This window comes from Acanthisitta chloris, unplaced genomic scaffold (assembly GCF_000695815.1).
Source record: "Acanthisitta chloris isolate BGI_N310 unplaced genomic scaffold, ASM69581v1 scaffold942, whole genome shotgun sequence".
NCBI classification, from domain to species: domain Eukaryota; kingdom Metazoa; phylum Chordata; class Aves; order Passeriformes; family Acanthisittidae; genus Acanthisitta; species Acanthisitta chloris.
Window position 1 is genome coordinate 117,388 of NW_008661942.1, and position 12,630 is coordinate 130,017.

At 38.8% G+C, this 12,630-nt stretch overlaps 1 protein-coding gene across 1 annotated transcript in view; it reads right to left on the minus strand.

The window, feature by feature from the left end:
* Positions 1-12,311, minus strand: part of LOC103798133 (glutamate receptor 4-like) — a gene marked incomplete at its 3' end in the record, with an annotated part of 127,575 nt that extends 115,264 nt beyond the window's left edge. Inside the window, exons 1-2 of the mRNA XM_009070377.1 lie at positions 12,151-12,311; positions 10,853-11,011 (exon numbers count right to left, since the gene is read on the minus strand). Coding sequence (XP_009068625.1) covers positions 10,853-11,011; positions 12,151-12,238 — 247 coding nt within the window. The remainder of the gene's footprint in view (positions 1-10,852; positions 11,012-12,150) is intronic.
* Positions 12,312-12,630: the final 319 nt, after the last annotated feature.

The following is a 12,630-nucleotide window of genomic DNA, read 5'->3' on the forward strand; positions in this document are numbered from 1 at the left end:
GGCTGCCCCGACCCTGGCAGTGTTCAAGACCAGGCTGGATGAGGCCTTGAGCAACCTGATCTAGTGAGGAGGTGTCCCTGCCCATAGCAGGGGGGTTGAGACTAGATGATCTATAAGGTCCATTCCAACCCTTAAATTCTATGATTTTGTCATGAAAAGCTAGGGCATGTAACAATAAAAAGCAGGGAGAGGAGGTTGGCTGATGAAGAACAGAATTTTCTCTGTGTCTCTTTGAACAGTATTTTTTGGCCTTATGCTCTTCCATATCTATTAACTCCTCCTCTGTTCCAATGGACATGTGAACCAGTTGTTACTTCCTCCACCATACTAAGCTTACAGCTTGGCACAACCACATGCTCACCTTAAAGTTTTTCAAAGTCACTTCAGCTCACACCAGCTATAATTCCCAGTTCATAAGTGCCAGCCACACCTTCCTGCTCTGTTTTCAGAAGCAGAAAATTCCCCATGCAAGCAGTGCTGCACGTCAGTCCTTCCTCTACTCTCTGAAACCTCTTTTCCCAGCACTGAATAATGGTGTTTTTTAAATATATAGCTCCAGCTGTATCTTGAACTTCTCCCGACTAACTGAGGGTGAATAAATGGTGAACAGCAATTTCAGGTGCAAGGTCTCAAACTCGTTAGAGTCCTTACACCACATAATAAGTCAATTATGAGTCTGCAAAGGTCCCTGAAGAACCAGGGCAGATCCAACCCCTGCCTGGGCTCCAAATCATCTCACACAACACCGGGCCGAACCTCACCAATTATATGCTGCACACATCCATTTACATTAACTGTGCCTGTTCTTTTTCTGAGTTATCTGAAAACACCTTGTCATTTTCCAGTTGAATTCCATAAAAACTGAATAATAAATCATTTAAGTATACCATTTACTGAATGGAATGATAGTAAACAGGACACTGTAAGCATAGCTATTATTATACCAATAATTAATTACTGAGGTCTTCTGTTTCTATTTCTCCCTGGTTTTATGACTTATGGTATAAGGAAAGAAAGGGTTTGTCCTTTATTTCCTCTTTCCACACAGGTTTGCTATTCAGAATAGTGCAACAGATCAACAAAGACAGCTATGGGAGCACTTCTTGTATTCCTTTATTCAGGCTTTTGCTTTCTGGAAATATTCTTGTGCATTAAATCTCATTCATCATCATGTTCGTGTTCAGGCTGCCATCTCCTCTAACACACAAAGCAGATGAAGCCAGGGATTTCCAAACCTAAATTCGTAACTCTTCGTATCTTAAATTAACAGCCCAAACCCTCCAGGTGGAAGCAGTAATAGATTCACATCCTCTGTGGCTCATAGAAAGTGAAATATGTGTAACATATATGACCATTAAGTTATATTTGTAGGTAGACAAGTCTGTGAATACAAATAATGGGGATTAGCATACATTTGTTAGTAAAAACATACTTAATGGTCTTTGAACATATTTACTGAGCTTCAAGCCACAGTCCCTGCTGTGGGGTTAGATGTTCTTTCTTAGGAGAGGGGAAAATCCACCATTTGTGTCCATCTGAAGTATTTTTCAAAGGAACTTGAAAAAGGCACAGTTAAGTCCTTACATGTCTTGTCATGGCATAAGCCTTGCTACTAAGGGTGTCCCACACCATTCCTCTGCGCAGGCAAGACACAGTACCAAACAACCAGAACAAACCTCAGGGGGCTCTGGGAGCTGCACAACTCTTGACAACTGAATGCAAATCATGATGATTATGGTATCTATCTAAATTAAAGGCCAACAACAAACCCAGTAGGCATTTTTTTTCTGCTTGCCTACTCTGTATGACTCCTACATTCAACACAGACAAAGACAGTGGGTGACATCCAAACGATGTGTTGATGACATGACAATTTAGCTGTGATTTTTTAAGTCTTCAATTCAGCACTGGATTTATTTGGAAAAAGAAATATGGGTTGGATAAAGGAATTAACTGAGGCTGGCTGAGCAGCATCTTGATGGTCAGACTGGGTGCTCAAAATGGTCCTATCTAGCCTTAAAACTCAATAACCTGTGAACATTATTACACGCTATACACTCTCCTATTTATTTTGGTGACCTTTACTTTTTCTACTTTGAAGCAGTGATGCTCATAGCCATCAGACAACATTTCATCCCCCAAACTACTTTCACATCTTTCCTGTATCATCTGTAAGGACTTGTAACTTGGCTCACTTCCATATGGCACTACTCCTGATCTTCCAGAAGCACACTTTCAAGGGGCATATGTAATCCTGCAATAGATGCAGATGTGTGTCCTCCCAATACACTGACGTCCTCTTATGCTCTTTTTCATGGACATTTGATTGTGCCTCCAGACAGCAAGTCTAACTCTTATCTATAGAATAACACATCACTTACAGTATTAATCTGCTGCTTTTACCACCCAAGAGAAGCACCAAACAAAGATACTGATTTTTATAAAAAGGACTTGAGAAACAAAAGTCCATGACCAGCTCTCAACTGGAGGCCACACAAACAGCTAGACAGAGACAGCATCAACAGAGTGCGCAAACAGCCCCAAAAGCCAGCTTCTTACCTGCCTAATGCTTTCTACTTGGAGAAGTGAGAAAAACTCTTGAGTCAGCCCATAGCACATGACTATTGATTTTAAAAGAAAATCACCTTCTCAGCTGCAGTGTTTTTGAAAAGTGCACTCTTAAACATTTTTCTCAGTTTAAATGAATGGAAATGGCCAAGGCTGGAGGCCTTTATTAGGAAGGGTCTCCAGGACAGATCCATGCAGAAAACCTGGAGCAAATCACTAGCACAAGATCCTACACTATTCTGCTGAAACTGTGGGTCTGTAAAATCTTGTTCCTTTTTCCCCTCATAAGCTTAGGTGAGGAAACACAGGGATCAGTGTACTGATATGTATGCACTTTTAAAAAAAAAAAATAGTTTTTTTCTTGAATTTCACATTAATGTATCTGTGCTTGATAAAGTATTTCTCATTTATACTCAGTGTTTTCCAGACCTTACTACCATGCAGATCTATATCTCACATTACCTAGTAGGGTGAAATACTTCTACTGTACATCAGGAATATTAAAGTAGAACAGGAAGCTTTTGGGGACAAATAATATGCTACATTTTGTACTTTCTTTGCTCTACAAGAATTTCCTCTCTTTCCCCTCTCTCTACCTTGAATATGTATTACACGAATCACTTTACCCACTGGGAAAACAGATCTGACCCTGACATTGAAAAATGTCAGGGTCAGTGATGTGATATCAGTGAAATCTTTAACAAAAAGAAATGAAGCATAATGCATAGCTGTGAAAGGAATTATCAAAATTAGAATATTTTGTACAATAATTTCTAATTATTTTGTATAATAATTTCTGATACTAACATATGCATCACCTCAAGCACCATAATGTGAAAATTTAAATTCCATATCCTTGAAAACAGGGGCAAGCAAAGCATAAAAGTTTCAATTCTTTTCAGCAATTAACTCTCCCCACCTGTGAACTTTCCTAAAATAACTATTTGATGGATATTCACTGAGTATACCTGAACAGACAATATGAAAATAAAAACAAAGTTCACGTTTTATGGCTTCAAGACAGTACTATGGAAATACACCATAAAAGCAATTGCAAGAGCATGCATGCAGAAATGACACAGAATCTAGGCCACAGAGGGTCTGAAAGTGAGAAACAGAGTAAGTGTAATGAGTAGTTAAAAGTTTACATAATTTGTCTTCAAAATATGCTTAAAGCCTTTCCCCACGTAACATCTAATAAACAAGCTAGCGTAAAGTGTAAGTGCTTTTTGTTCCTCTTGTGCTGTATTTGTATTTATGGGTAAACAAAACCTGCAGTCGTGTTCATGCTGTCCATGAATATAGTGAATATAGAAAGGTACTGCACAAGCTTGCATTTTTCAGGAGCAACTGTTGCATACAAATACAACACTGAAATAGCCTGTGGAACACAATAAAACAGTACATTCTTTTAAAACAGGCAATTATGTACCAGGGGTCCAATTTCTAAACATTTGGGTTTTTAAAAATAACAGGAGTTAAGCAATTTAATACTTTTAAAAATCTGAGCTATGAGACTTAAGAATGAGAACATATTCGCCTTGCAACAAAGCTGATTCCCACTATTCCTTTTTATAATGGGTTCCAATCTTCAATCACTGCTCAGGCAGAGACCCTGTTTAAATCACAAACAGCTCTGTCTGGGGAAAAAAAATGCAGGACAAGGGCCAAAAGTTTTACTGGAATTTGATAATGTTAGCATAGCTGGCCAAAACCCAGCCAGTATAGCTTGGTAGTAAGTATCCTGGTATTCCCCTTCAAGTCCAACATAAAGCTCATCTATAATCAGCTTCAGAGGAACTGCTGAAGAGGAAGGGTGAGCTGGGTCTTTCTGATGCATCGCTAAGACAGTGGCGATGGGTGTGTGTCACTCTGGTTCCATTTTCTTACCATAAAGAACCAGAAAACCCATAGCTGCAGTGATCTGAACAAGTCAGGTAGATGTTCCATCAGGATTATGAGAAAAAGAATAGGGAAGAAATAGAACCCTCAAAAAGTAAGTAGCACTACTGAGAGAAGACAGTTGACCCATGCGCTATCACACAGAAAAGGACAGATTTTCCAAAGTGCTCATCAGTAAGCAGTTCCCACTGGGAATTCAGGTGCTACTGAGGACTCTGGAAAATGCTAGAAAGTCTCTGAGCGCCAAAATCTAGGATAGCCTCTCTATTTGAACTTGAGTGCCTGAAATCAGACATCACTAATACAGATTTTTGGGAGTACTCAACCCATAGCTGCATTGACAAACAGTTGAACCCATATAAACATTCTTAAAAGCCAATAAGATCTTCAAAATAATTTTTAAAAGTTATGCAAGAACCCAAGCTAGATAAACAAAGATAATAAAACTTCTGAGAAAATGTTTAAAAGTAGAGCAACACCAAAATTTCCAAACAAGACAATGTGATCAGATACTTTTGAGCAAATTTATTTTCAAAAATTCGGAACAATTCTTAATTTACACAGGAATAAATTATCTAGTTTAACTTTGTGTCCCATCGCAAAACTTTGGTATAGGTATGCCCACCTCAGTTGCAGAAGCAGACTTGGTGCTGTACCAGTCCAAAATTTTTGCCTCAAGATAACTACCTAGAAAAGTGGAAATCCAGAAAGAAGACCAATTTTTCCTTTTAATTACATTGGTGCCATCATATGGACTTCTTCACTTTTGTACTGCCACAAGTTTCATACCCTTTAAATCAGTCATATATTAAGGAATAAGAATTATGAGAAATGATTATTTGGTCCAACGTGTTTAAATCCAAACAACTTCACCTGCTCACAATCTGAATTTGCACAATACATAGTAGGATCTAAACCAGTTAAGGAATCAAAGCAGACGTCTTCCTTTCTCATGAAAAAAACAAGTCTCAAAACAATCAAGATGTAAAAATGAAATGCATGAGTTATTTTGACTAGCATACAAACTTAGATTACAATGATAAAGCTGAAGTTAATCAATTTAATTTACTTGTTAAAGTGCTTTGACCTACACAAGAAGTAATGCACTGCAATGGCTTCTGCAGGAGGAATGAAGGAACACAATCTTTGCTATTAATCCTTCAAAATGAAGATTAAATTATTTCTCTAGGTGATAAAGCTTTTGAGTCTAGATTTTTAGCCAGTCCAGTAACATGCTAGGGACAAAAGTCTTGTTGCATGCCAGGGAAATGCATGTTCTGAATTTTCAGTGTAGAAATCTGACTGTATTTCAGCAAAGGCCCATCATATATTTTCCCAACAATAACCTTGAAAATTAAATCCAGACTCTGGTGGATTGGAGCTATTGATAGTTGATCTTCTCGATGTCATATGGGTATTTACAAGTATCACATTTAGAGCTATGAAACTGAATATGGATCTCCTTATATGTTAAGAATATACAGAATCCTTCTTATGGCAGATGATACCCAAGTACACATACATTCTTTGATTCCATCAGCAAGGGCTATTAAGAGAAATTTTAAGAGAAATTGTTTTCAATAATTGGAGTCTAGCTTGAGATAAATTCCATGTATTGAAGCAAAACACTCACTTGAAGTGGATTTTTGTAATCGATCCTATTACAGAAAGGTACAATTTAATCCAGTTCCATTTTTCTAGCCAACTGGCACACTATTTGCTTTTGCAATTCAAACCTGACTGTATGGTGTGCCTTTATGGTAACTTTCAATATACTCCAAACTGCATCCTTGGGAATACCGCACCGCTCTTGATAGCAAAATACCATTCAGCTGTATGAAACCTCACTTTCTAAATAAAAAACCCCATGGTTTTAAATGACACTGATTATTCAACTAAGGTTACGCTTCTATTGCTAAATTGAGTTGTAATTATAAAGTAGAATTAATAATAAATTTAATGAAAATCCCATTATGATGCAGCTTAATAAATCAAAGCTGAAACTGCTGTAAGTAAAATGACAGATAGTCACAATATAAGGGCAATACTACATTTGTGTCTATTTCCTCAGGTTTCTGGAGGTCTCAGCAGAAAGTTAACTTCAAAATGACACTGCATTCCCCCTCACTACCACGCACAAGCCCAGAGACAGACCCACAGAGAGGGAAGGGTGACAAGGGAGGCTCCCACCTGTCCTCAGGGCTGACTCTAACCTCAGTGGGTCTCCCCCAGAAACTGCATGCCCACTGGTGAGGCAGAATCAGGCCCTCCAATTTCAGTCATCAACCCCACATAAGGCTGGAGGGCACAAGAGTCAAAGAGACTAACTCTTGGAAAAAGAGGAAAGCTATTATTCCAAGATACAAAAATTTTAATTCCAGTGGGCTTTTCATCTTCTAAGCCATGTGGCACATAATAAACAAAGTTATATTTGGGAGGGGAAGGGGGGTGTATCTACTGGGATTAAAATCTAGTAAGAACTGAACTGTGCAAAAGAGGAAAGGACTGTCTGATTTCCCCCAAATTACATTTATTAGGTATAGATTAATCTCAGAATATAAATGAAGTCAAACATATTCATCATACTTTTAGTATGAAACGCTAATGAAAGACTTGGATTGGTCCCTTTACTTGCCCATTTAACCTAATTCTGTACAAGAACTGCTGATTGGTTATATATTTCGGATTTCTGAAACTTCCACAGAAAAATTCTCAGCCACAAGAGAGCTGGAAGGCAAACAGTTCTTTGTAAAATTATGGTGCTACCTCTCATAAGTATTCAAGCACATTTAATGTTGACTGCATTGCTGAGATATACTAATACACTATAGAGATGGTGTGTGGAGGGGAGAAAATTATTTTCCATTCAGCGAAAGAATAAATATATACAATCCTCTCGAAAAATCAATGCATTGCTCCAACATCTGAAAAGAAGCTGAAGGTAAGTACATTTCTAATCACGAGCAGAATTTCCTGCTTAGAAGGTGCAAACCGATGTGTGCCAATAGACAAATGTTTCAGCTCTGGTGTATTGTGCTCTGATGAGTAAGAATCTTGTACTATTCATGTTTTGCAATAATTTCAGCTCTCTCTGTCAGTAAGAGAGATTCTCTGAATAATATATGTAGTGCAAAAGAAAGAAAGAAGTCTATCTCCAGGCTGATATAGATCAGATCAGTTTTGCTAACTTATAACAGATTCTATCTGCTAAAGCAACCTGTTTCGTGTGCATTCATAATTTAGAATATAACTACTAATGTTCTGGGCCTGTTTAAGGAAAACAAAAATGCATAAAATAACTACTAGAAATTAGCTATTAAACTGAATATACCAAATTATTCCAGTTCCAAAAGTACTCCTGGGTGAACATTTGTATATATGGCTTTTATCTAGTGAAAAGAAAAAAAAAAATTAGAGTTTTTCCAATGTTGCAGCTATCCACTAGTATGCTATCCATAATCCTTTGGAATAATCTGTCTGAGGTCCCTAGCACATGCAAGGGGCCAGGCCCTGAATCTTCTAAGTAACCTCTGCAGCAAATGAAAACAGAAATAGAGGTAACTGGTCATGTCTCAGAGCTTTATGCTTGAACTCACATGAATATTCATCTCAGTCCAGCAGCTCTAAGGCTTTTGTACTGTATATTTTGGGACATGTGCACTGAGTAATTTCTACACAAATAGCAAGATCCAAAGCCACTGTTTCACAGCAGTTCAGCAGTTATCATTTCATGTTGCCATGAAATGACTTAATTCAGAGCTGATGGTGGGGGTTCTTTAATTAGGTTAGAAAATCTCACACATCTGCGCTTTAGAAGCCTCTGTCAAGCCAGTAAATTCAATCACATGGAAGCCAGTGTCCTCCAGCTATCAGACAATTGATTTCTGCAGGATTCTGCTCATATTTAGCTTAAGGAACATGAGATATGTTCATTCAGTTGTCAGTCAGTTTGCCTACATTTCATTAGGAGAAGATTTGTTATTTAAAAAACATTCTTCGGTATTAAAATGCTTTTTAAAAGAAGAAGTACTCAGATTATTGTCACAAGACTGCAAAATGTGAAATAAATGTAAACTTGAACTAATGCAAAAATACATGTGGGTTTAAGTGGCAAGTACAAACATAAATAAGGCCTGTAGGATCCACTTCATACAGACATGTACAGAATTATATGAGTATATACACACATAAGCACATATGTTTACTTTTCTCTTCCTTCTCTGTCTACCCTCATAACGTAAGGATTCATCAGTTCTAAATCCATTAAACTCTTTGGAACTGAAACTGGGTTCAGTTAAAACAAACAACAAATGTATCGGGTTATGAGTCACTAATTCTATAAATTACAACAAACATAACTGGGCAGGTTTTCCTCAGCTAAAACAGCATAAGGTAAACATAACCTAAGGCGGTTGGAATGAGAGAAAAGAATTTGCTGCAAATGGTCTAAAAGAGGAAAGTTTTGGGCAAACTCTTTTTTGAATCTATGGTGTTAGTCTTATACAGAGGAGTGGTTCAATTTTAGACAATTTTAAATTTATGCAAATCAGAATTAATTCATTAACATTTGAATAGAAATACTGAGCAATACCCTTAATCCAAAAAGTAACAATAGCCTCATAAATTATTTGGCAGAACTAGATGCGTAGGCAGAATCTAAAATAATTGACTTCGCCTAAAATTGCTGATTTTAATATACAAAAATTTTAGTCCCCTCCTCTTTCGCTAAAAATGAAAGTTTACAAAAACTACTGTGTCATTTATCTTCACAGAATATATAATCAGTGCCTGCAAAAGTTGACATGCATTGTAATATTTTCTCAATGAACTACACTTGCATAGATCTGATTCCTTCCAGTTTCAAAGCACCTTTTGAAATGTTTTCACCTTACGGAACTTGATATTGATTTTCACGCTAAACACAACTAATACATTGCTTAATATAAAATTCACACTTTATGGGACATCAGTCTTTCCTGCATAAAAAGAATGGAGCCATTTTGGCAGCTCAGCAGCTTTTCCTCTTAAATAAGGTGGCAAGGTCATCTGAAACTTGGAGTATCAAAGACTCATATAAATAAATACAGCAATTGTGCAAGAAATTATACGGGAGAACTGCACAGCACATTGTATGTTTACATATTAAAAAGTGCCACAGAGATGGCAGTGAGAAACTGAAGAGAAACATAGCATGTATTTTAAAGGCATGATGAACACTAAGACCTTCTCCAGTATGTTTCTATTTTAAACTCGCTCAGCAATGTTGCTTAGGGCATCTACTTCCAGAGGCAATTCACTCTTGAATGAAGAGGAGGGATTTGAAAACTTAAGAGCCACAGAGGAAAACCTATAGAGTCTTGAAATACGAACATCAAAGTAGTAACACTACTACAGTCTTCAGCTTTGCCACACTGTATACCACTGTCTTACATAATAACATGAATTCCTTTTAAGAAGCCAGACATACACAAAGATAAATAGAAATAATGCTTTGCCACTCTCAGAGATTAAGCAGTATCCAGCACATGTTTTAACCACTGATAAAGACCCTGAGGCGACCGAAATGTAGAAAGTTCAGCTAATTATACTTTGTTTTAAAAAAAATAATTAAATGTTACCTCATTTGGTAAGAGTATTTCTTGTTCTGTTTTCCTCTTGTGGTGTATGTGAATCTGTGTGTATGCGTGTGTGTGTGTGTGTTTATAAAATATATAGTAGGGAGAGGATATTCGTTCCAGTTGAGGTGGTCTGTGAAATCAAGTAGATCAGATACTAACTTGATTTGGCACCAATGTATGGATGCATAGAGACATATCCACAGGATGTATGCATTACGAAATGGTAAGAGACATTTACAACCTAGAATATAAGAGCAGGGCTGCCTCAAGTGACATCACCAGATCAACTGCAGCGTCAACCAACTCAGATATATTATCCTGCACACCACTGCTTCCCTGTCTCCTTTCCAGCCATTAGAAAAGCATTTGTGAGCACAAATATTATTGTATATCTTCAAATACATGCAAGTCACATCATACACAAAAGCAAACATGAGTAACTGCGGCGTTTATGGACTGATTGAGACATTCATAATTTTTCTTTACAACAACAAAATTCATCTCCATAGAAACCAGGAAGCAAGAAACTACAGTAATAACACTAAAGTAAATGTCACATCAGGTTATTCAGCAGAAGGCAGGAGCGGGGATTTTGCTCCAGTTAGGAACTAACAAGGACTGCTGCCCCTTTTGCTCTTCTGCAAAGGGTGTCTGTACCGAAGACAGACTTAGTGATGGATTTGCAATGCAAGACAATGATGTGGTTTCCTGTTCTTTCCACTGCAATTTACCAAGGTGGTCAGATCAGTGGCATGTTTACTTACAGGCATTTGTTACAGCGAAGCTGTTAGCTGTTTCAATGTTGTCTACATGAGGAACCAAATTAAAAGGTGCTTCGGATGCATTGGGGCTGGTGTTATGAAGAAAGATTGCTAATCGAAAAGCAGTATATTCCTGATCTGTGTTCCTGATGAAGAGACCACCTACAAAAAAACAAAAACAGGAAAAAAAGAAAAAAGCAAAGGATGCAGAGTAAATCATTTGCAATCTACTGACTATCTTGTAAGACCAAGCAACTGTCTCTCCCAAAGCTGCACAGTAAGGCAAGTCCTAAGACTTTAATGGATAAGGAACTAATCGTATTTGTAATCACAACCACTGCCTTTAAATCACTGTCCCCAATTGATTTTAACCTCCCTGATGCATTCATGCTTCTTTTCTGACTTCTTGGTTTCCAGCCTTTCATACATAAATACCCAAAATTGTCATGATTACAGTGACCTTTTTAAAGTGTTTAGCCTCCATCTCCCTGATACTGAACACACTGGTAAATCAGCTGCTCAACAACCTCTTACACTAAGTGGCAGGCTGATTAAGGGGAATGATTCTTTCTGGATTAAAAATCCCCTAGAAAATACCAACTCAGTATAGGATAATCTGCACTGAGGATGAATATAATGAACTTTGCTCCTCTGCAGCCATGTGCAGGCAGGGAGCAGCTCAGCCTTATTAGCAGCATCTTTACAAGTCCACGAGAAATGATGCAGTGATGGGGAGCTGAGCTGGAAAGAATTCAGATAGCTGCGTCCCATCTGAAACACGTCCGAAAGGAGGGAAGCAGGAGACAATCGGAAAGGGGTGAGGATGGGGCACAGGACCACAGGGAGACACCTACAAAATCCTAAACTTTCGAACTACAGAATGGAACGAAGGACAGCGTTGCCTTTTAGCCCCCATCCCTGCCGGCTACCGCAACCTCCGGCGCACAGGACTCGCCAACCCTCCGGGAATCACGCAAAAGCAGGGGAAGTCAGAAGGGGCTAAAGCAGCCAAGGGGCATCAGCCCCGAGCCCCTTCATCCCCTGCCGACATCGCACACCCGGAGCAGGAACGAGTTCTGCAAAAGACAAGCATCCTCCCTCCCGCACGCAAACGCACACAGATGTATTTACACACACACCGAGGCACGTATACACAAACACACGCGGATGGTTCGTGAAGGCATGGAAATGGGATGGTGCTGGGGGAGAAATCCGCGAACTGCTTTCAGAGCATCCTTTCCAACTCACTTCGCAAGGATTGAACCCCTGGACACACGCACGCAGCCCAATGCAGCGCTTACCTATTTGCACGCTGCTAGGAAAAGCTCCCATTGCTAGTCCCCAAAAGCCAGAAAACAACAAGACAAGCTGTCTGCAAATTATCCTCATCTTCTCTTCTGCCTCTCTGTCTCGCCTTCTCCCGCTCGCTCGCTGGATGCTGCTCAGAGAGGCATCGAGAGCGAGGAGGCTACACACAAAATCGGGAGGAAAAAAAAGAAAAAAAAAAAAGAGAAAAAAAAAAAAGAAAAAGAAAGGAAGGGGAGAGAAAAAAAAAAAGGAGAGGTTTCCTCCTTATTTTCCCTTTTTTTTTTTTTTTTTTTTATTGTGGTTTTGATTTAGTATGTGCTGGCTCTCCTCTCCCGCTCGCGCTCTGGCTCTCTCCTCAGCAAGCCATCCCGCCGCGGCGGATTTTTCCCGCAGTCTCCATCGCCGGGGAGAGGTTTCTGTCCGGCTGCGAACGTTGCACATGCAGAAGATGGTGGTGAGTTTGGCGCGGGGGG